This window comes from Helicoverpa zea, chromosome 29 (genome assembly GCF_022581195.2).
Source record: "Helicoverpa zea isolate HzStark_Cry1AcR chromosome 29, ilHelZeax1.1, whole genome shotgun sequence".
Lineage (NCBI taxonomy): Eukaryota > Metazoa > Arthropoda > Insecta > Lepidoptera > Noctuidae > Helicoverpa > Helicoverpa zea.
In genome coordinates, this window is record NC_061480.1 from 1975168 (window position 1) to 2003134 (window position 27967).

Sequence of the window (27967 nt, forward strand, 5' to 3'; positions counted from 1 at the left end):
TTTTTAAAAGTCCATTGAAAAGCACCACAAAATTTTTCATCAACCGGGAAGAACAGAATAATATAGAAAACATTCAAGTTGGTTTTCATATAGAAAAGAATAATTTTATTACATGCTAACTAATGACATTGTCCGTATTGTACGCAAATAAAACATATTTTTTATATCTGTATTAATACACATAGATAACAGAGCTTTCTATTAGTGAAAGAATTTCTGGAATCCATCCAAGTCCCACTTCCAGAGATTATCCAATACGCATAAACCCCTTTCTTTTCTTAGTTATTAAAAAATCGTATCAAAAGACTCACTCAAACATTCGTTTGGTTTAGTTTTTTTATACATACGTAAGTCACGATAAATGCCGTGCCGTTTTTAATCCAAACTTTTTATGGTGGTTAAAAAAAGTATCATTAAACTTAAAAAGTCATGCAAGACCATTTTTAACCGACTTCCCAAAAAGGAAGCGGTCCTCAATTCCTCGGGTTAAATAACTGTCTGACCGTTTTCTGTTGCAGTTGATTATTTCTTGTTGTTAAATATTATAAAAATATCCAAGATTTTTTATAGGTGTATAATACCTCTACACCCTTGAAAACTGACATCTATCAACTGCACAAAACATTCGGTACATTAGGCCCTCCCCTATTAGGCGGACATCTTGGCTGCAGCGGCAGCGGCGGCCGCAGCTGCCTTCTTCTTGACGGCGAGAGCTGTCCTCTGTTTTGCTTGGATCTTCATTTTCTGGCTTTTCGACAGTTTTCTCTTCTTTTGCTCGTTACTCGCAGCTGTGGGAATAAAAATCAGTTTATATGTTTTAGAAGAAAATCAAGAATTAAAGGCAATTTGTATAAATAGTTGTAGTAGTATTTTTTAAAGAGTACATTACTGTATGTAGATGATATGAATGGATGTGTTAATAATTGTTTCTAGAAGCTACAGAACTTCTTATTTTGACATTTCTTTGCTCTATGGCTATAAACTACCGCGTAGTACCTATTTGTATTTACAAAACCGCTTTAAAAACCATAAAATCTACAGTTTCTTATGTAATTGAACTAAAACACTAAACAACAAATAGGTAAACGAAAAAAAACTTTATTATAAAATTATTATTTGAAAAACATATTCTGAGAAAACATGAAATCAAAAAACATACATCCACATATTTTTAGCTCAAACGTTAAAATTCCGACAAGCTCTTAGAAACGGTCGAGGGAGCAAATTAGTCCGAAGCTTTATGTTCTCAATGGTCGTGAGTTATAGCTCAGTAAAACCTAAGAGTACTCGCACATTACAGACAAAACAAATCAGTCGGCCGATAGTTGACCCGAAGGAATTTTTTTTTAAAGAAAATCCTGTTTCCAATGAAAGATTTCAGTCGGTCTGATAGTCTGATCTTTGTAATCGAAGGGCACGATAATCTGCAGGTCCCAGGTGTCATTTGTTGAACATCTTTGAAAGTCGTTGTGGTAGTCAGTAAGTCTGATAACCAGTCTTACCAAGCCCGGGAAACTGGGGTGAGAAGGTCAGAGAGGCAGTCGCTCCTCGTGGCACACTGGTACTAGGCGGTTAGATAGGAAGTCGACCCCAACGTAGTTGAGGAAAGGCTCGGGAGATGTAACAAACTATCGGCCGACTAAAAGTCTGCAGTATGTCTGTACTCTAAAGCCATTCGTTCCGCGTAGTTAATATTAACGTCTATGTTGCACTTTGTCGAAGTTGCAATGAAAGGAATTTTGTTATGGGCATGTCGAATTTAGGATTTAGGGCGACGGCAAAATGTTGTCATGGAGTGTGCAACTTCCAGGAAGTAGATTAGATCTATTTGGAGTATTTGTGATCTAGAGTGATTTAGAGTACCTACCTATTTGTATTTGGTAGGTACCTTTAGATTTCAACTTTAACTACGAGTAAAGTCCATTATGTTGGAATCTATGTATTTCAAAAAGCAGCATTTTTGTAGAGTTGTGTACTTTGGGTGCATCTTGAATCATGTCGCTGCCTACTTGTACCTACCAGAACATCAAAGCTGGGCTACTGGGAAAATTATTCGTATAATATATAAGTATAAAATAAAATAAATAAAAAGCCTTTTATTTCTTGCAACAAAGTATTTACAGTAAGTAATAGTGTAAGAGAGAGAAAAAAAAAATTAAGATTAAAAAAAAAAAAAAACTATCTATTACTGCTTATAAGCTAATGGTTGATGGGTTGATCAGCAAGAACCCCTCCTTGGGTGAAGGCCTCCTCCAAAGACGCCCATTTCGCTCTGTCTTGAGCAGTCTCTATCCAGTGTTGGCCCTGTTTTTATAATCTCATCATGCCATCTCGTGGGCGGTCTGCCTCTGCATCGTTTCCCTTTTGGGCCTTTCCATGTTGTTACTCTTTTCGTCCATCTTTCGTCTTGCAAGCGGGCTACATGTCCCGCCCATTTCCATTTTAATTTTTGGGCATTGTTTAGAGCATCAGTGGCTTTTGATATGCTTCTTATTATTGTGTGACGTACTTTATACATTTTATTTATATTAAGCATGCTGCGTTCCATTCCCCGTTGGCATGCCGTTATTTTATTTCTAATTTTTGTTGTATATTTCCAGGTCTGGCAAGCATATGTGAGGCACGGTATTAGGCATGAAGTCATAACTTTTGTCTTTAGTTTCACTGGCATATTGCTTTTAAATATTTCTTTAAGACTCCAATATTTGTTCCAGGTGCATTGTATTCGTCGCTCTACTTCTAATTCATTGCTTTTTCTGTCGAAGCTAATTTGTTTACCTAAGTAGGTGTATATTTCCGTATATTCCAATATTTTATTATCTACTGATATTGTTCCTTTCGAGCTGTTCGTCATTACCTTTGTTTTTGTTAGGTTCATTTCCAATCCTACTTGTTTACTGACCTCGTTTAAGGATGAGGAAGCTGGACTGGAAAGAATGTGGTCTTAAGATAGACGGCGAATACTTGAGCCATCTCCGCTTTGCAGATGATTTGGTTTTACTGTCAGAATCGGACACTCAACTGCAAAGCATGATTCAATCCTTATATAAGTATAACTACATATAAAGCTATGGTGCCTAACTTTGTCAACTAGTTAAGTATGTATCTTGGCGAAGTAGTTCAACATTTCTGATCTTCTCGTCGTCATTTTTACGCTACTTCAAGACAGCGTTATTTTTCTGCTATTAAATTTCTACCAATATAGAGTTATCTTTTTCATATCTCAATAACAAACCTGCAGCCAACAGCTGTCTGTTAGCGGCGGTGCGCGCTAGATCGCCGAGCGTGTTAGCGAGCGCGGCGCCGAGCCGCGCGCAGTCCGATCGCGCCGCACTGTGCGCGCGCAGAGCTAGTGTTGCTAGTCTGTAAAGGGGTGAAAACTACTGTAGAATAACTGATTGTAGCTGTTTTAATTGCATCTTGTGATGAAACTACGTAACATAATGGGATGAAAAGAAACTATTTCATCAGTCTCAAATTTTATCTACATATCTGCACATATCTACCTATAACACATACATACTTCAGGACTTCATAATCCATTCAGCAAGTCCTACTAATGTCATAAATCCGAGCAACGAGAATGTAACTACTCAATGGATTTCGATGAAAGTTGGCAGTAATAGGTAGATACCTATAGACAAATACTCTGGATACATGAAATCAAAGAACTTATCTCAGGACGAGAATAAAACTGCGGGCAGAAGTTAAATAAGTAAGTTAAGCTTAACAATAGCTAAATAAGTAAGTGACTTAATTAGTTACTAATGGACACACTGAGAGACATTAATGGTTACTTAAGCCGTTCCTTAGTGCAGAATTTCTATGAGAATCTGTCACGAAGGAGTGACTTAAATAATGTCTCTGAGTGCGGAGGTAAGGCACTCAGTTAACTCCTCACCTGCCAGCCAGGTCGTGCTGATCAGCGTCCAGGTCGCAGGTCACCGTCGTCATGTTCTTGCCCTTCAGCGGCAGCTGGAACCAACGAGACTGTATCATAATATTGTGATTTCAAACAATAGTGGGAAATCTTGTTCATCATCATCCTCCGAGCCTTTTTCCCAAACTATGTAGGGGTCGGCTTCCAGTCTACCCGGATTTAGCTGAGTACCAGTGCTTTACAAGAAGCGACTGCCTATCTGACCTCCTCAACCCAGTTACCCGGGCAACCCGATACCCCTTGGTTAGACTGGTGTCAGACTTACTGGCTTCTGACTACCCGTAACGACTGCCAAGGATGTTCAATGACAGCCGGGACCTACAGTTTAACGTGCCATCCGAAACACAGTCATTGGTGTCTAAGATATACTTAGAAAGTACATACAAACTTAGAAAAGTTGCATTGGTACTTGCCTGACCTGGAATCGAACCCGCGCCCTCATACTCGAGAGGTTGGTTCTTTGCCCACTAGGCCACCACGACTTTCTTTTTTTTTTTGTGGGAAATCTTGTTATAACTTAAAAATACGATTAAAAAATTGATAGTTAAAAAAACTAAAACACGCTTTTAGCACGCACATTTTTTTTAAAGATTAATTGGATTTGTAATAAAGTTTCTTAGCTAGTCATGTATTGTCATCAGAACTCAGAGCGTGTGCAAAATGTCATCCTAATCGAAGACCGGGAAGTGGGTCAAATTAAGATTCCAAGATTTTCTTACATATGTAGGTACATAGTTACAACTATAAAACTAATACAGCGTGTTAAAAAGGTCGAGAGGTAGGTACATAGGTATATAATATATATAGTCTCTAGAGAACTTGTCAATTTTTACAGAGTTGTCGAGGTAGCTGGGAAGTGGACTTCAGATAGCTTTATGTAAAACTGGTAGGTACGAGTATATAGTTGGAAAAAAGACGGTTAGTTTCTGATGTTTTTATGATAATGTAATTCATCGAATGCCCCCTCTGGCTGTGGATGCAGCGTGTGGCGATTCTTACTAACTAAAACCCACCATGTTCCATCTGGAGCCTTATTATTTCGCAGAACAATAAAATCCTTTTTTCGTCCATGAACTTAACATAAAAACATCAATGCGATCCAGAATTAACCCATGCAGTAAGTAAACCAATAAACACATTCGTACATTTGCATAACCATGACGATATTTACTCGTCCTAAATATAACCAGCAAAACTGATTTCATTTCGTATTTACCGTAGCACATTTCAGACTTTTAGTCGGCCAACAGTTTGTTTGGGCTTTTCAATCAATATGAAGATGAATGCCAGGTACGCACATACGCAGGTAGGTAAATATGATCAGGTTTGACTTGACCATTATCAGACCTAGGTGCACGATTTTTCTATTTTACTTAAGCGACATATGATTCACATCCGACTGAGATCCAATCACGACTCAATTACGATTGAAGCGTATGTGGCATTCCGCTATTTTTCTTTTATTTTAAATTTAAACGTTTTTATCCTTTTCTGTCATTTAATAATGAATCATTTTGTCTGCAAATTATTTACGATTGCAATATGATTGTAGAGCAAACTACCGTATAGACCAAAATCACCAAAATAGCAGACCAATCGCAAACCAATAAAATGTCGTTGGAATACGATTGGAATTGAATATTAGTAGCAGAATGCCCGATATGGTTAAAACTGCTATTGCGATCATATTATGATTCAATTTCTATTCAATTTTGACATTATTAACTTAAGAGAATCGGGCCCCAGCTACTTAGACGGTCTCAGACCGACTGAACACTTTGATTGGAATCAAGATTTTCATTAAAAAAATATTTTCGAACTGTGGGCCAACTGTCGGCCGACTGTTGAGTCTGTAGTGTGTGCTCTTAGTGGAACTTAGAAATTATAAACATGGGTTTTGCGTCAGGGCGTCAAATTGTGTACGTTTTGGTTCGAAATTTAATGGTGTTTGTAAAGAACACAGCAGTTTTGTTTAATTACGCCTGATTATGATGTGAATCATGAGCATTTTCAGGATTATTTAGAATTAGCCATCCGTAAATTAATGTCAATAGTATTTCTCAAGGCGTTAAACTTCAAAATAGTTGTGAACAACACTGTTAATTATGACAAATAATCGCCATCTGCCGAGCTTTTTCCCAACTATGTTGGGCCCGGCTTCCAGTCTAACCGGATGCAGCTGTGTACCAGTGTGCCACAAGGAGCGACTGCCTATCTGACCTCCTCAACTCAGCTACCCAGGCAACATAATACCCCTTGGTTAGATCGGTTGTCAGACTTACCAGCTTCTGGCCACCCGTAACGACTGCCAAAGATGATCAAATGACAGCCGGGACCCAACACTTTATCTTGCCCTCCGAAACACGGTCACTAGTGGCCAAGATATACTTAGAAAAGTTACATTGAATCATCGAACCCACTCATACTTGAGTGGTTGTTCTTTACTCACTAGGCCACCACGAATGTAAGTCAGTATAGTAATGGAACCTCAGTTTATAAATCCGTCTTACCTTAAAGCTCTGAGGGCATATCCCGAAGAGGTATCTGTCAAGGGTTTGTTTCAGTTCATCAGCGAACACCATGGCCGCTCCATCGTTGAGCTGTGAACAAATATATAGGTTAGCTGACGTTTATATTAGGTTGATAATTGAAAGTATGTTCTGCTAGTTGTTGTCGATGAGGATAAATAATTTGATTCTTTGTTTTCATTAATACACACATAACATGTCTACAACATGTTAAAAGACACATGGGTTTAAGGCACCTCCATTTTTTTAAATATTGATTAAGTGTGAGTTTATCTGTAATGTGTATGGTGAACAACTGCTGAATCATTTTAGATGGAAGGAAGGCACTGCAACAGCTACAACCATGAAGTACCGGCTACCTGTTTTATCTGAGTGCATATCAACAGAAGTTCAGAGAGAGCCTGACAAATCATCATCATCATCTCCCGAGCCTTTTTCCCAACTATGTTGGTTTCCAGTCTAATCGGATGCCAGCTGCGTCCAGTACCAGTATTTTACAAGAAGCGACTGCTTATCTGATCTCCCCAACCCAGTTATCCGGGCAACCCAATACCCCAAACTGGTTGTCACGCGTGTACAGTAGACCGCACATCAGTGGTAACTGTCATGCACCTTAACTCAATAGTAATAAGTACGATTTTCCTATAAAACTGTTACCACTGACCTGAAGTTGACTGTACATATATAGTACCATTTTATAGTTTCTTAAAACAGTTTTGCGTCATTAAACTGTATAGATTGTTAATCTGCTATGGAATATGAAATACGTGTTTTTCAGCTAATTGCTTCGGCATAAATAGACGATTACCTACATGTATGGAAGCATAAACTGAAATACTTCATTGTTTTCAATAAACAAACGTCAATTAAGTATGATTAATTGTAGGCAATAATGAAGCTTATAGATAAACACATCATCTCTGGAGTCTTTTCTCAAATATGTTGGAGTCGGTTTCCAGTCTAATCAGATGCAGCTGAGTACCAGTGTGCTACAAGGAGCGACTGCCTATCCGACCTCTTCAGTCCAGTTAGCCGGACAACCCAATACTTCTTAGTAAGACTGGTTGTCAAACTTCTGACTACCCGTAACGACTGCCAGACTGCCAAAGATGTTCAAAAGACGGCCCCCAAAAAACTTCATAATGCAAGTAAATTCCTAGCCTGTCGGTGACGGCGGCAGTTCTCATGTAAGGACATCAGCCAGCTGCGCAGGACATATTATAGTGCACGCACATTTGCTTGGACTGCGGTGCACTCACTATTCCTTCACTCTTATAGCGCGATGGGACGACAATCCGACACCACCAGAGAGAAGATTTTTCATTGAGCAGAAAATACATAAAACTTTTTAAGTAGAATAACAATAAATAACTTCATAGCACAAGAAAACCAAAATCAACAATTAGTCTCCAACTAATAAGGATATTACGTATTCGATTCATTCATTTAAACGAATAAACATACTCTTATTCACAGTTTCCCGTAGTTCCCTTTGATTTGTTAACGTAAACAGCTTTTGTGAAATACAAAACTTGTAAACGAAACTAGAAGATTAAAGACGTGTATGTATGTAATGATCATTTTTCATTTATAACTTCAAAAGTGTTTCGTGGTCAGCCTTTTTATCGTCCCACTGCTGGGCTGCGGCCTAATCTCACACGGAGAAGGATTGAGCATTAATCACCACGCTTGCTCAATGCGGGTTGGTGATTTCAGACTATATGGTCCAGGCGCCCAATCTTCTAGTTTATAATGTGTCAATTGGATATCAATTGAATCTCAATACCTACTAGTTTTAACTTTAGCGGGTATTCTGCTACTAAGATTTTTTTTTTTTTCCCCTGACATGGGTACTAAGATTTCACCAATTGTTTTCCAATGACATTCCATTAGACTGCCATTGGTTCACAGGTTTACGTGAGATATTTTCCTTCACCTTTCATCAAACATTGGTGTCCAATACAATATATACAGACAGATAGTACATACAAACAGGGGCCCGATACTCCTAATTTTACTTAAGCGACATACGATTCACATTCGACTGAGATCCAATCACGAGTCAATTACGATTGAAGCGAATGTGGCATTCCGCTATTTTTTCTTTTAAATAAACGTTTTTATCCGTTTCTGTGATTCAATTATGAATCATATTGTCTGAAAATTATTTACGACTAGCTTCTGTCAGTGGTTTCACCCTCATCCCGTAGGAACCACGGCACGAACCCGGATAAAAAGATATACTGCCATATATCTTTTTATCCGGGTTCGTGATTATAGATAGCCTATAGCTTTCCTCGATAAATGGGCTATCTAACACCGAAATAATTTTTCAAATCGGTCCAGTAGTTCTTGAGATTAGCGCGTTCAAACAAACAAACAAATTCTTCAGCTTTATAATATTAGTGTAGATTGCAATATGATTGTAGAGCAAACTACCGTATAGACCAAATGGCAGACCAATCGCAAACCAATCGAAGGTCATTGGTCATATACCAAATATTGATCTTATATTAGTAGCAGAATGCCCGCTAAGGTTAAAACTGCTATTGCGACTCAATTTCTATTCAATTTTGACATTACATTAACTTAGGAGAATCGGGCCCCAGAATTTCATTGCGAGTATGGTGCTTCACCACTACTTCAAAAGTGTTTAATTTAATTTCTATGATTTACTTAAGTATTCTGTTCATGAAATAAACAAACTATTTTTAATTTGTTATTGTATTATTTTTAACAACGCGGGATGCGTTGTTCGTCTATTGTCTATTCTCAAGGCATAAGTGATTCATTCATGTACAGTTTTTGTTTATAGAAATCTAATTTTAATTTCCGCGTGTATTATTTAAAGATAACTAGGTTTTTTTTAGTTTTCCTCTCAATCTATACTAATACAGTAAAGAGGAAATACTTATTTGTTTGTTTGTAAGGCTCCGAAACTATAGGACTGATATGAAAAATTCTTTCACTGTTGGGGCGCTACACTCTTCCCGAGTAACATAGGCTATATTTTATCCCGGTACAGGCAGTAGTTCCCACGGGACGCGAGTGAAATCGCGGGAAATCAGTTAGTAGCATATGTTACTAGGCGAAGCTATTACTTACGCCAATCTACAAATACACACGACATTAACAAACTGTCAACACTATTATAACAATATTATATTATAACAATATTATAAATTCAATTTACAAAAATAATAGTAGAATTAATAAAAACTGCGTATATTTCTAAAAGAATGCAACATTAGTAGAAAATTATTACTGACAGGTGGCAACACAGACTTTATTTTTTAAACAACGAATAATGAGCCAAAGTAATAACACATACGTACATACCATAGACAAAAAAATAAATAGGTTTTATGCGCGGAGGAAGGAAAGATAGCGGAGATGCCATAAGGAAGGTAGGTCAGGCGCCTTCTTGTAGCTCAGGCATAGTACGGTAAGCGCGACCAGTTACTAGAACTAACGAGGCGTTCTGGTTCCTTGTCAAATCATTGACAGATTTGCGATTTTATTTAGAAAATAATTGGCGGGTTCTAAAGAAAGCATGTAAGGGCGGAGCTAGTAACGTTCCTCGTCCCCCTCGCCCCGCATGTTGTCGCGCTACTTTCTTAGGAGATTTTGCGTTATGACATCTCCGCTAGTCATTTTGTTCTCCGTGGTTTTATATGTTATGACTAGTTTTTTCAGTTTTCTAGCTGTTAACAGCATTTTTAGCACTGTTTACACTATAAATCACTAGCTTCAAAGACTAATTGTATATTGCGGAAGTGTGTGTTCAAAGTGAACAGCTTTTAAATTAATATTTTTGCGAAATTTTGGCGTTGGGGGCAATCTATGATGTTTTTGTTGTTTCCCGGCTATGTGCCAGGATTTGCTTGGCTGGAAGTCACAGGAGCGTACGTATGTGCAGATTTTTTGTGGTAAATCAAACTTACATTATCATTCATTTACAATGCAAGGAGTTGATTAAAATAGATCAAAATTTGCCAATGATTGCGGTTACAATCATCATCATCATCATCTCAGCCATAGGACGTCCACTGCTGAACATAGGCCTCCCCCTTAGATCTCCACCGCGGTTACAATACCTAAACCTTATTTGTTTGTAGGTACCTACCCAACCCATAAAGCTCCGAAGCTTCTGACCGACTTGAAAAATTCTTTCACTGTTGGGGCGCTACACTCTTCCCGAGTAACATAGGCTATATTTTATCCCGGTACGAACATAGGTTCCCACGAGACGCGTTTGAAACCGCGGGAAAACGACTAGTTATAACATAAAATATTTTTTCTCCGACTTCATTTATATTTTGGCTACACACTCAGATTTAAGGTGCATATTTTTTGATCTTGATAATATAACGTGCATCGCCCTTCTTACGATGTTGTTTATTTTGAACACTCTTATCTTATTGATTGTTATAGATAGTCTGTGACGCTGGTGCCAAAGTGTTCATTCATTGTTTTCTTCAGGTATTTTTAAAAATCTGATAGGTATTTTCACCCACGAGTTGAAGGAATAATTTTAGTCTTGGTACCTACGTAATTTTGAAGTGGGTATATATTTCTCGTCCAACTTTTTGTCATAGCTTATTGTGGATTCCTTTAACCTATCTCTCCATATAAATTACGTCAAACAATCTTTAATCTCAAAACCACGAGAGATCGGTAATAGCAATCCGTTATGCTTGTTACACATTTTAAGGGTATGGAGGAAATTGTGTCTTTGTGAGTAAGGAATAGATTTACCAAAAGATGTAAGTAGTCCAATCAAATTCAACTATTTCATAAACTTTCACGTATTTCTGAATAATTTTCTCCAGAATCTAATTAATTTCCCCCCAGTTTTATAAACCACAACCTTGACAGCGCTCTATATTAGCTTTTATATAAATACTACGCACAGGTATAACTCATACAGCCAATAAAATGATAACCCGCCTCTCGATAATGTTCGTACGATATTTTGTGCTGGCAACACGCCAACATGGCGCGAATATAATATGTTCGCTATTAGAAAATGTAACGGTTGTCTGTACGTAGTTAGTTTGTATTTGCAGCGATTTCGAGGCAGACCTCGAAATTGACCAGAGTCAATAAAAAGGCTAGATTATATCTGGGTATTTTTTAAACAGTAAAATTGACATTAAAATCACATCTTGGGTCGAGGCCGTAGCATAATTGTGAATGAGAATGGAGAATAGTAAACTAGATCAAAAATAAAATGTTATTATTTATTTGGTAAAGCATCTTTAAAATAATATTAATTCACTTTCATTTATTATCTTGACGTGAAAAATCTTTGACATCATAGTTCACATTTTCTTACAAATTGCATAGAAAGTAGGTAATCGTTTTGACAGATCATTAAGACAGTTGCACCTTTATATATTAGGTACCAAAGCCAGAAAGTCTGACAACCCACCAGTCTCACCAAGGTGTTGCCCGGGTGACTGGGTTGAGGAGGTCAGATAGGCAGTCGCTCTTTGTAGCACACTGGTACTCATCTGCATCCGGTTAGACTGGAAGACGACCCCAACATAGTTGGGGATAGGATCGGAAGATGATGATGATACTTGCCGCCTATTACCTAGTCAAATCGCCTATTAGTCGTAAAAGTATTGAATACCCCTATTTTGGATCTTTTACTAATTGACGTCGGGTCTCGTCAATGTCTAGTCTTTGAAAAAACATTGGCACTATAATTACTCGGTTAAACGTATCCAAACACATTTCATCTGGTAGTCGCTTTTTTTAAATAACTTTTTGTTTACTTTTCGCTATTTGTTTATTTTTAAATGTGTTTTGCTACGATTCTGAGACAGAATCGTTACTTTCAAATAAACACCCCTTGACCGTCAAATTGGTTACGAACCCCTAAACTTATAGAACATCAAAGTCACCATAAGCTCAATAGATTACCATAGACCCCGAGAGAGGCCCTTGATGGAGTCATGCACTATTCTTACTATTTATTACACTCATATTTTTTCCTATTTTATTTAAACCATACACACATAAAACCCTTATGCGTGTGTACCAATTAAAATATACACATAGTTTTGGTATTTATTTATTTTCCAGCATATAATTTACATTTTTAAATATTAAATATAAAAATAAAAAACATTTAAAAATATAAAAAATAGGTTGCCACCGATATCGGGCACAGGGTCCAAGGTACCGGTGGTTAGGGTCCCAGAGACAGAAACCTCCTCACAATACGTGCCGTATCAAGGAGTACTGCCTTCTGAATCAGTCCCTTGATCCAGCCGCCCAACGAGAGCCTCCTGAGGTGTTCGTCGAGGCTCTTGGCTATTAAACCATTGGCCGTAACGACAATCGGCACAACAACAGCCGTGTCGACACTCCACATGGCGACAACCTCGTGCGCTAAGTCGAGATACTTTATTTGTTTCTCTTTCTCAGCTTTCACAAGGTTCTCGTCATGCGGAACGGCGACATCGACTATCATCGCGCGGCGCGCTGATCGATCTATCACCACAATATCAGGCTTATTGGCTACAATAGTCCTGTCAGTGATGATAGATCGATCCCAGTACAACGTGATATGGTCCTTTTCGAGAACTGGGTCGGGCGCATACTTGTAGTACGGTACCTCAAGGTCTACAAGGTTGTATTGCAGAGCAAGCTGCTGGTGGATAATCTTGGCCACTTGGTTATGTCTGTGCAAATATTCACCATTAGCCAAACGAGAACAACCAGATATAATATGTCTGATAGACTCACCCGGATGGTGACATGCCCGACATATGTCAACCGTCCCGTCTTTCACGATATATCTCCGGTAGTTATTCGTAAGGATAACTTCGTCCATAATTGCACATACAAACCCTTCGGTTTCTCCAAACAAGTCACCGAAGCGTAGCCAAGATACGGACGCTTTGAAGTCTACATCGGGGCCATGAAGAGCCCCGAAGAAGCGTCCGTGTAGCTGTTTGCTCTGCCATACCTCCTTGCGATCATGGGTAGTTAGTACCACAGGTCTGCGCCAGTTCTCATTTATTATTACTTTTATTATAGCTGTCCTCGAAAAATGGGGTGTACCTAGTCTATATCGGCCAATTGATCCTAAGATTCGTTAATATTAAACGCAAACAAACAACAAACTTCAGCTTTATAATCTAGTAGATTTCTAAATTCTAATCTTTTCCCACCTGCGTCTATAATCCTCCTATAACACTTATCTGTGCCAATTTCCGGCTGGAATCGTAAATACTGTCACCTTCGGATATGTCCAGTTCTAAAACCGTATAATTTCTATGATGCGCTCATTTGATCGTCTAATATCCACGTGGGCTTTGATACATGAGTCAGTAGATGTCATGGTATTACGTAAAATCTTCTAAATTATGAGAAGGAAAATTTATTTTAACTAATACCTGTAATAAAGAGGAAAAATGTCTTATTTGTTTGTACCTTAAAGGCTCCGAAACTACAGAATCGATTAGGAAAAATTCTCTCACAGTTAGAAAGCTACACTCTTCCCGAGTAACATAGGCTATATTTTATCCCGGCATGGGCAGTTATTCCGACGAAAAACGCGAGAAAACGGCTGGTAATACATAGACAGACATGTGTTGCTGGGTAGTTTGTTGCGCCACTTCTTCCCAGCAATAACACATAAGAAGTGGTGAACAGGCCCGCCGTAAGTGGGCGTGCAGCGCGTGCACAGCACGCGGGCGGCACGTCCTAGGGGGCGGCAAATCTAGCGAGTTATCACGTAATATTAAAAAAAATACAATATCTTTTTACTAATGATTTGATTTCAATATTTCCGAACTCAGCAATAGCGCTAAGAATATTACTTACACTGCCGGTTTCAGTTAGGTACATCTGTTGAAAGGACATTTTCAAAATTAAAGATTCTTAAAAACGATTTAAGATCAACCAGTGGCGTAGCGTGGGGCAAATGCTATTTAGGGGGCGGCAAAATTAAACCAATAAAATTTCAGAAAAAGCCGCCCTAGCTTTGGTCGTCTCCTATAAATTTTGACTGTTTCACCCTTTGCATTCCCAAAAAAATTCGCGCTCGCTGCGCTCGCGGCTCCATGTCAGATATCGCATTTTATCTTTGTTTAATTGTTGAGGCATTCAATTCCGAAAAAAAATTTTTCCCGCACGTCCGTTATGGCTTTTTATGACAATATGTTTACTTCATGAAAACTCTAAGGAAAAAATCGCGCTCGCTTCGCTCGCGGCTTTTGCACTTCACTTTTGTGCATATCTTACTTTTTGACTTTGCTTTGTTAATTTACAGTGGTCTTTATTTGTTTTGTGTCCCCAGACTAAAAAATTTTCGCGCTCGCTCCGCTCGCGCTTCCTTACATATGAAATGTGCCTTATAAGTTTTCAACGGGAAACCCACCAAATAACATATGTTACTGACTTTAAACATTGTTTTAGTCCAGCTGCGGCCGACTTCATGCAGTCGGGAGTTGTCATTCAAGTCAGCATCCTCCGAGCCTTTTTCCCAATCATGTTGGGGTCGGCTTCCAGTCTAACCGGATTCAGCTGAGTACCAGTGCTTTACAAGGAGCGACTGCCCTATCTGACCTCCTCAATCCAGATACCCGGGCAACCCGATACCCCTTGGTTAGACTGGTGTCAGACTTATTGGCTACGAATAATATATTATTTCTAGGTAATGTTTCGTGTAAGTATCTATCAACAACTTTTCACCAATAAATTCCACCATTTTAATAGCGCACAAACTTTTACGAGGGAATTAATAATCTGTGCCGTGACGTTCATTCAATGATAATAAAACTCAAAAATAAACCGCAAACCGCCATTTTTGTTTTATTTTTGTATGAAATGACGTTATTACAATAAAGTTGTTGTCTTCAAGACATTTCTTTATAATATAACTAGCTTCCGCCCGCGGTTTCGCCCGCGTCGAGTCCGGTTATATCGCGTTTCCAAGGGGAAATCAAAACTATCCTATGTTCTTTCTCAAGGTCAACTCGATCTCTGTACCCATTAAAGTCAGTTCAGTGGTTTAGACGTGAAAGCGTAACAGACAGACAGACAGACAGTTACTTTCGCATTTATAATATTAGTAGGGATAAAGAGGAAATATTTTCATGTTTGTTTGTGCCCTAAAGGCCCCGAAACTACAGAACTGACTTGGAAAATTCTTTCACTGTTGGGGCGCTACACTCTTCCCGAGTAACATAGGCTATATTTTATCCCGGTACGAGCAGTAGTTCCCACGGGACGCGGGTGAAAACAGCTAGTAATATAATAACATCAACAGTACGTAATTAATAACTTCTAATAAACCAACAAGTTATATTTGAACTGCAAAGCTTTTAATATCTTGAAGATTGTTTTATCTGTTCAGTTGTAGCATTGAATGAAATCATTTCAGTTGGCTGCCAAGATACTTGAGTTTCTGTAAATGTGCAACGCACTGTTTATCATGAAACGCGACAAAATGAATCTATGTACTAAATGGGCGGAAAAACAAATGTAATTTTCGTGTATAATACCCATCATCATCCTCCGAGCCTTTTCCCAACTATGTTGGGGTCGGCTTTCTGTCTAACCGGATGCAGCTAAGTACCAGTGTGCCACAATCCGCTATTGAGAGTGGAATAAAATGGGTTTTTAGGTGCGATAACCGACTTTAGAAAAGGACGTGGGCCTAGTGGGTAAAGAACCAACCTCTCTAGTATGTGTGTGTTCGATTCCAGTTCAGGCAAGTACCAATGCAACTTTTCTAAGTTTGTCTATGTCCTTTCTAAGGATATCTTGGACACCAATGACTGATTAAAAGGTGAAGGAAAACATCTCAAGGAAACCTGGATTATAAAGTCCGAAACCACCAACCTATATCAACAAGTTTTATCCAGTTACGGGCGGCAGTAGTTCCCACGGGACGCGGGTGAAACCGCGGGAAAACGGCTGGTTTAATATAATATTATAGTAGGATGACATAATAACAGTCTGATATGAATCAGAACACTCTTATTATAACATAGATTCACCATTGAATAAAAGCAAAGGAAAAAAACAGCTATTCATAAATTTAACAAATGATCTGAAAACTACGGCCAGAAGATGATATTAATTTTACGATTCTTAGATTTTATTGCGAAACTTATATAAGATTTTCAGCTCTAAACATTTTGAAGGTTTGCTTACACGTGCTTTTCTCGTAAATTCAGCTTCAACAGTGGCTTAAAAAACTGAAAAAAAAAACTGACTTCTTTACTCATGCAGTCGGCAGCCAAGTTCAAAACACAGGTACATTAAAATGTACGCGACTGTATGAAAACCATCGATATGAATAGTAATGTCAAACAATAGTGTCCATTTCGACCAAGCGGCCACCTCATAATTTTTGATGAAACTTTGCCAGGAATTAGTAGTAATTTGTTACTTTTCACTCCTCTTTTCCTGAATTTGTTACAAAAAAAACCAAGACGCTATGACAAAGAACAGTTGGCCGCTAGAACCGCCACTTGCCGTAGTCATCGCCCGTGATTACTCAGAAACTATACAATGCAGATAGACGAATGATACATCAAAAGAAAGGTCTTTATTTGTTAAATTTGTTACAAAAATAAAAAAGGTCAAAACGTAGATAAACAAAAAGTTATGCAATGTTAAGTTTTCAGGTTATGAGTAGGTAAGTATATCACCGTAGGTACCAAATTAATAGAGGCTAATGTGTATAGAAAATTAGTCTTTAATTTGTTACAGCGAAAAAAGACAAAAAAATACTAGAAAGTAGGTTCAATAATATGTTAGAGTCGTTTTTAGTTGGCCGCGCGGACGGCAATATGCCTAAAATACAATTTCGTTTTTCTCGTTATTAAAAGTAGGTTTAAGCTTAATTAGAGTACTAATCGATGGGTAACGTAACCTAGTTTGAATAAATATAGCGAATTTAACTGCAACATTCATATTTTAGGAGATATTTACAAAAACACAGTGGTATGAAAAGGTATGAGAGTAGGGTGTCCATGCATTTTCACATATTCGAAATTTTCGTTATTCACGTCTTATTTTTTTAGGGAGAGTGCATACTTTATAAAAATCAAAGTCACAAATAGATAGAAAATATGATGCTCAGACTCCACTTTGTAACTTTTGAAATTCCATGTACAAGGTAATCTAGTAATGAGCCAAATCTTTTCTCTTAAAATATCCACCCATTTGTACTTAGGCAGTATTTTATATTTTTTAAATGGAGTGCATGTTCTCAAGTCATTTCTTTTATACAAGACATTTAATGGTTGCATTTTTTTCCAGTCATAGATATCTAATTCGAACTTGAAGTTTTTTGTATCGTTTTCACTATGATGCTGATTGGACTCGACATGAGAATGTGATATTTTGGATGCAGTTCTCGGGCTATTGCTTGAGGATGATGATGAGGATGACGAGGACGGACACACAGTTCGCTGCTTGCATTCAGTGTTTAGAAACTCCCTGAAATTTCTTTTCAGTGACATGTAAAGAGCTGCTGGTGTCATAAGATTATCCAAATAACTTGCAATTTTATAAAATAAAGGGTCATTCAGTTTAACATCCAGTAGTTTGTCGGCATATTTCATAAAAACTTCTCTCTGTTTTGATTTCTCAACAATAGATTTTCGTCCAGCTTTACCCATTTTTGCTGCAATAAAAGCAACTGATAATATAATACAAAGGTTAAACATCCGTTGCCTGCATCACAAACAAAATATACATACTGAGGTACTACAAATTATTGCTATGTAAGTAGGTACATATTAAGGGCAAAAACTTTTCTTAATTAATAATTTTATAACGAAGAAAAGTCGTCGTTATTTGACAGACAAAGATGCAGCGACTTATTTTTAAAAAAATTTGGTCACTAACGGTCAGCACTTCTATGAAAGAAGTGTGCAATTATATTTTGCAGCTAAATTAAAAGCTAATGTAAGTTATTAAGCTAAGAATATTTTTAAGAGATGACCACTTTTGAAGTGAAATGAAATCACATTAAAATGTGGCAGAGACTTCATGAATTTTATGTCATTTTATATATACGTAATAATTATAAGGACACAGTTTATTACTTTATACAAGTCATCATAAAATTGAAAAAAAAATAAACTTATCGCAGTCGATTTGGATCCCTCTGCAATACACTTTTTGGTGGTGAGTTCCAACATACAGTGGGCACAACTGATAACTAAGCACTTTTAGACACTTCTGGATTTATAATGATAATTGTCTCAGTAACTTAGTAGTATGAAAATCACGGGAATTAAATACGTACGAGTACCTATACACTTCAAAATTCAGCACAGGAATTTATTTGCAACAAAAAAATATCGTTTTTTAAACCGCTTGCGACAAATATTTTTAACAATAGATTGAAAACAAAAGAGATCATTTTTCTGGAATCGTTCCCATCATAAAACACCTGCGGAAAGTCAATGAAACTATTTTTTTATCAGTAAATGGGTACTTTAAAGAATTAAGAACAATGGATATCAATATGACCGCAAAACGAACCGCATATTTGTTCAGAATACAAAATTAACAACATGCCTTTGTAGGTACTAATGTAATCATGGTACTCTACTAGTATGCACTCTCCCTAAAAAAATGTGACGTAAATAACGAAAATTTCGAATATGTGAAAATGCATGGACACCCTACTCTCATACAGTTTCATACCACTGTGTTTTTGTAAATATCTCCTAAAATATGAATGCTGCAGTTAAATTCGCTATATTTATTCAAACTAGGTTACGTTACCCATCGATTAGTACTCTAATTAAGCTTAAACCTACTTTTAATAACGAGAAAAACGAAATTGTATTTTAGGCATATTGCCGTCCGCGCGGCCAACTAAAAACGACTCTAACATATTATTGAACCTACTTTCTAGTATTTTTTTGTCTTTTTTCGCTGTAACAAATTAAAGACTAATTTTCTATACACATTAGCCTCTATTAATTTGGTACCTACGGTGATATACTTACCTACTCATAACCTGAAAACTTAACATTGCATAACTTTTTGTTTATCTACGTTTTGACCTTTTTTATTTTTGTAACAAATTAAACAAATAAAGACCTTTCTTTTGATGTATCATTCGTCTATCTGCATTGTATAGTTTCTGAGTAATCACGGGCGATGACTACGGCAAGTGGCGGTTCTAGCGGCCAACTGTTCTTTGTCATGGCGTCTTGGTTTTTTTTGTAACAAATTCAGGAAAAGAGGAGTGAAAAGTAACAAATTACTACTAATTCCTGGCAAAGTTTCATCAAAAATTATGAGGTGGCCGCGCGGTCGAAATGGACACAAACAATAATGAATCATATGTCTACAATAGATTTACGATTGTAGAGCAGACTACCCTATTTATTAGACCAATGGCAGACCAATGAATATACTTATTAGTAGCAGAATGCCCGCTAAGGTTAAAGTTTTAACTTAAAACTGCTATTGAGATTCAATTGACACATTATTAAATTAGCAGAATTGAGCCCCAGTATTGCAACGCGGCAAACTTCATGCGGTCCCGGCATGTGCGGTCGGCATTTGCAGTCGGCAGCTGGCTTTGACATGCACCTTACCCCCTAGGCTGATGGAATTGGGTAAGGCTTGCAAAATGGAGATTTGAGTGTTTGGACTCGTTAAAAAGGTCTTGCAGTGAACTATGACTAACCTTCCCGGATCACGTGCATACATAAAAAAAACCGGCCAAGTGCGAGTCGGACTCGTGCACGAAGGGTTCCGTAAATTACAGTTAAATCAACCTATCTCAAAAACTATAAGAGATACTTTGATCAAACCAAAAATCGTTGAAAGAGTTAATTAGCATGCATCACCTCTATTTTTTTTAGAATTTTATACCCCGTAGTTATAAAAATAGAGGGGGGGGGACATACTTTTTACGACTTTGAGAGCTGATATCTCAAAAACCGTTCACTTTAAGAAAAATGTTTTTTAGAAAACTTTATATCATTTTAAAAGACCTTTCCATTGATACCCCACACGGGTATGTACATCGAAAAAAAAAATTTCATCCCTCAGTTACATGTATGGGGGGCCCCACCCCCAATTCTTTTTTTTACTATTTAGTGTCATATTTTTGTAGCGGTTCATACAACACATATTCCCATCAAATTTCATCACTGTAGTACTTATAGTTTCCGAGTAAATCGGCTGTGACAGACGGACAGACGGACAGACGGACAGACGGACATGACGAAACTATAAGGGTTCCGTTTTTGCCATTTTGGCTACGGAACCCTAAAAAACGTGTTCTCTTCTCATTAAATTTATTCATTTGTCTCCATTTTCAGATTTGCTACTTGCACGAGCAATCGTGCCTCGTCCTTGCAACGAAAAGAGAATTAAGACTAAATAATTCAGCCTCGTGCGTCATAGTATCAAGCCAAAAGACAAGAAAATACCTACTGTAATCATATAAAGAGCTAAAAATAACAATTAAAATTACTCATTTCGTATGTTTTGTGCACCAAACTTGCATTTGACACACCCACTCGAAGTTTGTTCATATCTATTCTAATATTATTCAGTGGAACTATTTGTTTGTACTCCAAAGGCTCCGAAAGTACTAAACTACCGATCTGTAGGGAAGCTACACTCTTCCCGCCCGAGGGTAACATAGGCTATATTTTATCCCGGTATTATTTTAAACCGCGGGGAAACGGCTAGTAGGTAAGAAATAAGAAATTTTGTTTAGTGCAACGTCAATCAACTTATAAATACTTTATCAATGTCGAAATATGCATTTAAAAAGCATAGACATGTTATGAAAATAGACAAACTTCAAAAGTATTGATAAAAAAAACTATACGTTCATCTGTCAACGGGATATTTCGAAAATAATATAATGTTATGTGTATGTTATATTTTTGGCTAAAGTTTGGTTTCTTGTGCCAGAGAAAAGAACTAGCAAAAAATATAGTTTTTCATCAGTATTATTAAATAAATATACTTAAAGCGTTATTTGAAGGTTTTTTTTTAGGGTTCCGTACCCACAGGGTAAAACGGGACCCTATTGTTTTCGCTCCTCCGTCCGTCCGTCCCTCTGTCATCAGGCTGTATCTCATGAACCGTGATAAACTATTTAGTAATCTGTGGTGATAGTTAGAGAGCTGAAATTTTCACAGACGATGTATTTATATAATAAAACATTTATTTCAGACCAAAATACAAGATCCATAAGATGTTAGTAAAAGAATACTTAACCTAGTGTTAGTTAAAATAACTTAAATTCTTACTATGCATACGTATCCAATGGGCTAGCATAGGGCTGTCCCATTTATCGCACAAAGCATTCAGGATGCTGTGCGAGCTATCGCGTACTCTCCCCAGAATTGAAGCGCATCGCTTGCGGATAATCGCATGAAAGCCATCGACCCTAGCCTCGGCAAACATCCTAGAGGCACTACAAAAACGCGGTAGGCCCATAAGCATCCTAAATGCGTTATTGTACTGGATACGCAGGGCGTTGTATGCCCTTTGCGTGTATCTGACCCACAGACTGCACGTGTAAAATGATTGACAGTATGCTCTGAAAAGAGTTATTTTAACATGTTTAGAACAACGAGCAAATCTGCGGATCAACATATTAGCTCGCACAGCCAACGCCCTGCGCTCCCTTTCCTTATCTAAGTCATCATTAAGATCATCAGTCACCCAATGACCCAGGTACTTAACTTTTGTTACTCGGGCTAACGGAATATTACCTATAGTTACCTCTGGTACGTTAGTGTAACATTTGGTACCTGCCTTAAAAATCAATAACTCGCATTTTTTTGCGTTGTACCTGAGTCCGTGTGCTACCGCGTAATCTTCACAGATTTTAACAAGTCGTCTGAGGGCGCTAATTGATGGACTCAGCAACACCATATCGTCAGCGTAACTGATGTTATTAATACAGACTCCGTCTATGTGACAGCCGATCTTGGCGTTGCTGAGCTCAACAATCAGGCGATTGACGTAAAGGTTAAAGAGACGAGGCGAGGTAATCCCCCCCTGCCTCACCCCGCACTCCAACCCGTACTCATCAGACAGAGCACCCGCCCAGCTAACATAATTAGTCTGATTATTGTACCAATATTTAAACAAAGATATTACCCTACAATCTACGGTACTTTCCTTGCGCAGCTTATCCCAGAGAACATCGTATGGCACCAGGTCAAATGCCTTCGATAAATCGAGAAAGCATTCATTGACCGGTGGATTTCTGTCTGCATAGTACTGCACTGTCTGCTTGAGACACATGATAGCAGATTCAGTGGATAATTGAGGCCGAAATCCGAACTGAGCGTCATGAAGATCTATCCGACTCCCCATATGTGAATCGAGCAGACAGTCCAACACCTTCGCTGTAATTGTGGCTAAGGAAATAGGCCTGTAATTTGCAGGGTCTGTAACATCGCCAGTTTTATTTTTAGCTATAGGCACAACTATAGTCTTCATGAGATAAGACACAAAGAATAAAACATGGCCAGTACCCGTGGCAAATGAATACCCGCGAATCGCAAGTGCTCAACGCTGAGGTGGTCGTGGCCGGGAGATTTACCTTTAACCATTTTATTAAGGACGTCAGCCACCTCCTTTGCTGAAAACCTCAAACACGAGGAACCACTGTCAACGTCAGTCACCGACGATAGTTCGGTATCAGATGACTTTAACAAAGGATCAACTTTAAATTGACTAACAAACAGGTTTGCGATAGACTGAGGATTACTATTTCCCGCTATGCTTACCGGCAGGCTCGGCTTGGGGTTTAGTTTTCTAGTATTCTTCCAAAATTGGCCACTCTGATGAATCCATTTTTATTTGTGCCTGATTGTTACGACACCACTTTTGCCTAGATTTAAAAATCTTGCGTGTATTGAGCATATTTTCATAAATTTCCCCGGAAGGGGGATTTCTATGTAAATGCCACATCTGAAAAGCAAGTCGAGCCTGCTTGTGAGCACTAGAAACATGTCTATTCCATCCTATTATAGGTCTATAGTTGTTTTTCCTAATAAGAGGAGCAGTCTGCTCAGCAGATTTCGAAAGGATATCAATAATTTCGCGATACATAACATCCAACAGATTTGTATGCAGTTTGTCATTACATACTTTGTCAGCACAATTACTAAATTAGGACGGGAAATCTATCTTAGACAACATTGAGTTACATAATTTTTCATATAATTTAATCTGCTCTGGGTCTCGATCTCCCCATCTTATTTTACTGTTAGTCCTATTAGGTAACACAACGCTCACATCAATTAAATTAAAATTGCATTCCAGCTTAATCGGAAAGTGGTCCGAGCAATACGTGCCATACAATACTTCCACACTTGATATCGTTTGAAGCGCAGACTTAGTAACAACGCAATGGTCAAGCCATCGATTACACCCATGCGCTTCACTAACAAATGTATAAGTATCGCTAGATAAAAATACTGTATCGGCACACGCCCAGTACTGCTCCTCACAAAACTTCAACAATTCAAAGTAAAATAATTCATCTATGTGAGCATTATAATCCCCTAACATAAAAACCATCTGAATATCACAGTTTTCACATTACGCTCAAACAATCAGTGAACTCAACAATGTTTTCAACACAGCTAATAGGCATATAAACCGAAAAAACAAGCAACTTTTTGTTAGACAGTTCAACTTGTATGGCTGTAATACGAGCACTATTACACTGTACAACTGTCACTGATGAGAATAAACTTTTCCTCCAGAGGATTGCTACAACTCCGTAAGGCCTACCTCGCAATATTCCAGCCGAAGTATCCACCGCTGAAGTCCCAGTATACGCAAAGTCCTCATGTATTGTACCTAAGAACGTTAAGTCGTGGGGCATCAACCATGTTTCTTGCAGCGCTATTATATCCGCTGATACACACAGTCGTCTAATGCAGTCAACCGACGTTTTTACACTTTTGCAGTTGAAACTTATAATTCTCACTGGTTTCATCATTTTGTTATCGAATGATTTATGTTGCCGCTAAAACAACAAATACTAAAAACTAGAATAAACTAAATATTTTGGGGGGCTCCCATACAACAAACGTGATTTTTTTTGTCCGTTTTATAAATAATGGTACGGAACCCTTCGTGCGCGAGCCCGACTCGCACTTGACCGGTTTTTTTTTCAAGAAGGCTTGATAGGTACACAATTTAATAGAAACATTGATCACTATAATATATTCAGATCATATTTTTAAACAATTATTTACAAGAGCCCGATTCGGCTAAGTTAATAATGTCAAAATTGAATAGAAATTAAATCGCAATAGCACCTTTAAGACGTCGTCCTAATTGACAGCGATTGTACGATGACACGATGCGTTCTCGTCGTTCGATGAGTTCAAACATACAGATTTCATCAGAGTGTCCTATTTGAACCTCAAGTGAGATAGTGAGGTCGTGAGATGAAAAACGCATCGCGCCATCGTGCGATCGCTGCCAATTAGGACGACGCCTAACCACAGATTATATAATAGTTACTACGTAACAGATAAATCACTCCATACAAAAAAGTCCATACCTACTGTTATAAGCACCTACAAGTTCCCTAACTACCTACAAATTCCTAGCTGCGTTATAAAATGAACCTTAAAAGCTCGAGCGCTTGATTGTTATTCCAATGCGATAGCGCACAGTTCAGTGACCTTAACCGTGCCGTAGCCGTGCTTAGGGTTGCTTCTTACAATTTATTAATATTTAAGTAGGAAAACAAAGTTACGCTTATTTTAAGATAGCCTTTTTTAAAACTGAGTTTTTAAATAAAAAGTAATATCAAGAATATTTTTCTTTAGTTAACTATTGTATTGCCTACTAAAATGGAGTATGGGTACATATTACTAAATATTACCTAATACGTAAGCATAGGTAAGTACTTAAGTAAAGCTTTCGTCAAAATCAAAGGCGGTTTCCAACTATTTTTCGAACACAAGTGCCATACCCCATATGGTACAACTCCGTCGAGTGTTGATACATACCTAAAATTGGTTTCTGCGTAGCGACACGCGTAATGTTCCGAGTCGTCATTAAGTTGGACCAGAACACACTCGAGATGTGTTTTGAGCTACAAAACTCACAATACAGTTCATATAACTAAGTAGGTATCTAAAGTAAAATAAGTACCTAATGATCTCTGTTGTTAAAATCATAAAGTAGATAAGTATTAATTTATTTAAAAAAAAAATAGAATTACTAGATAAGTTCATAAATATAAAATGTTTCTAAATCTTACAATAGTCGCATATAAGCCGACACAACTCAAAATAATCCATCAGTTTGTTAGGTAGCTTAAAAAACCTAATAAAAACCAACAGCATAACATGCCATGAAATAAAAATAATAATATTGAAACGCGCGCGGCGCGTGTGACTATTGAAAGCCCTGAGCCGCGTGGGGCTACCGGTAACCCAGCGAGCAGTAGGCATTTATCGCGCGCAAGTACGTCGAGTGACAGAGGCCTGGCCTAACCCTAGCGGCCATTCTGCCGCGCGAGCGCGAGCGACCAATCGTACTCCTATGACATTTCATTGGTTTTCGATTGGTATGCCATTTGGTCTATACGGTACCTAGTTAGCTCTACAATCATATTGCAATCGGAAATCATTTGCAGAAAAAAAGGATTCATTATTGAATTACAGAAAAGGATAAAAACGTTTATAAAAGAAAAAATAGCAGAATGCCACATACGCTTCAATCGTAATTGAGTCGGTATTGGATCTCAGTCGGATATGAATCGTACCTATGTCGCTTAAGAAAATTTAACAGAGTCGCGTCCCTGATGGCTAAGTTAAAGTCGCGCGGATAACTCGAACTTAAGGTAAAGCTTATGCTGGGTTGATGTCATCCTCCCGAGCCTTTTCCCAACTATGTTGGGGTCGGCTTCCAGTCTAACTGGATGCAGCTGAGTACCTGTGTGCCACAATGAGCGACTATCAGTGTGACCTCCTCAACCTAGTTATCCGGGCAACCCAATAGCCAATACCCCTTAGTAAGATCGGTTGTCAGACTATCTGGCTTCACATTTTGAGAAAAATGTGTTATTTTTATTTTCATAACTTGTCTATGCTTATGCATATGCTGTCATTGATAAAGTATTTAATTTAAAATTGATTGACGTTTAACTAAACAAAGCTCAAAATTGTAACGAAAAGATTTATGTTTACTTTATTTCTTACTTTTCTTGTCTTCCCACAGTTTCACTCGCGTCTCGTGGGAACTACTGCCCGTACCCGGATAAAATATAGCCTACTAGCTTTTGCCCGCAACTTCGTTCGCGTGGAATAGTGACTACCAGCAGATTTTTGATTTGACCAATAGATGGCGCTATATGTCCGGAATCATTTTATTTTTATTTTTTTTTGTAATAAAAACTATCCTATGTCCTTTCTCAAGTTTCAAACTATGTCTGTACCAAATTTCACACAAATCGGTTCAGTAGTTTAGGCGTGAAGAAAAGACAGACAGACAGACAGACAGACAGACAGACAGACAGAGTTACTTTCGCATTTATAATATTAGTTTGGATTTGGATAATACTCGGGAAGAGTGTAGCTTTCCAACAGTGAAAGAATTTTTTAATCCGGACCAGTTATTTTGAGTTTATCCATTAAAAACAAACAAAAATACAAATACCTCTTTATAATATTAGTATGATTGGTAGTATTAGAGAAATATTTTTGAATATTTCGTAGCAACTATTAAAAGCTTTATTTTATAAAGCAATGTCACCAGTAATTGGGTCATAAATAAGGTTTATTTTCTCACACATAAAAGTTTTTAGAAAACAGTGTTTCGTGTCTTTTTACTGTTTTCTTAAGATTATTTTTATTATTTTGTGGCTGTGCGAGAAGCGGAAAAAATATTTACAACTGTAGCAGGTTCACAATAACAATTTTTTTTACTGTTTTTGTCTGTTTTTTTTTATTAAAAATAAAGTAAAAAAATGTTAGTAGGTTTTTTTTGTGTAATTTAACAATATTTTTTTTACATAATTATTCAAATAATACACTTAATTAATAAATGAGAAAATAATATAATGCCTCCATAAAAAAAAACAATATAGTTTTTTAAAACAACTTTATAAAAAAACTTTACCTTCCTCGGAGTTTTAAGTTCAGCTCCAAAATCTGTCTTATTCTCATTCAACTTAGCATTGCTCTCAACAAACAAACACAAAAAAAATACTGTCACTATAACTTTCGCTGTATTTACCGACTCCATATTTAAAGTCCAAAATAAATTTTAAATATTTAAAACTAACGACACAGTTTCAAAAAGTCACTTGCAACTAATCAATCAATAGATTATTTTATTCGGGTCGTGTATCCGAAATTACAGTTTGACGTGAAAAATGGCGGGAATGCCAAATGTCAAATCGGTTTGGCGGTTTCCAGACGACTGGAAGTTATTACAAGCAGACTGCAAGACGCGACTAATTTTAGATATTTTAGAATATCGACGGGGC

General features: G+C 37.6%; 1 protein-coding gene across 2 annotated transcripts; it reads right to left on the reverse strand.

Annotated features, from left to right (window-relative positions):
• Positions 1-164: 164 nt before the first annotated feature.
• LOC124644067 lies at positions 165-27906 on the reverse strand. Of its 2 annotated transcripts, none has more exons than XM_047183271.1 (5): positions 27598-27906; positions 6451-6540; positions 3902-3975; positions 3236-3363; positions 165-788 (listed from the first exon to the last, which is right to left on the reverse strand). In XM_047183271.1, exons 1-5 carry the CDS (start codon positions 27721-27723, stop codon positions 649-651), a joined length of 558 nt encoding a protein of 185 aa, XP_047039227.1. In that variant the 5' UTR covers positions 27724-27906; the 3' UTR covers positions 165-648. The 2 variants fall into 2 exon arrangements, with proteins under 2 accessions (XP_047039227.1, XP_047039226.1); XM_047183270.1 differs by having other exon boundaries at positions 3902-3990.
• Between the last annotated feature and the right edge of the window lie 61 nt (positions 27907-27967).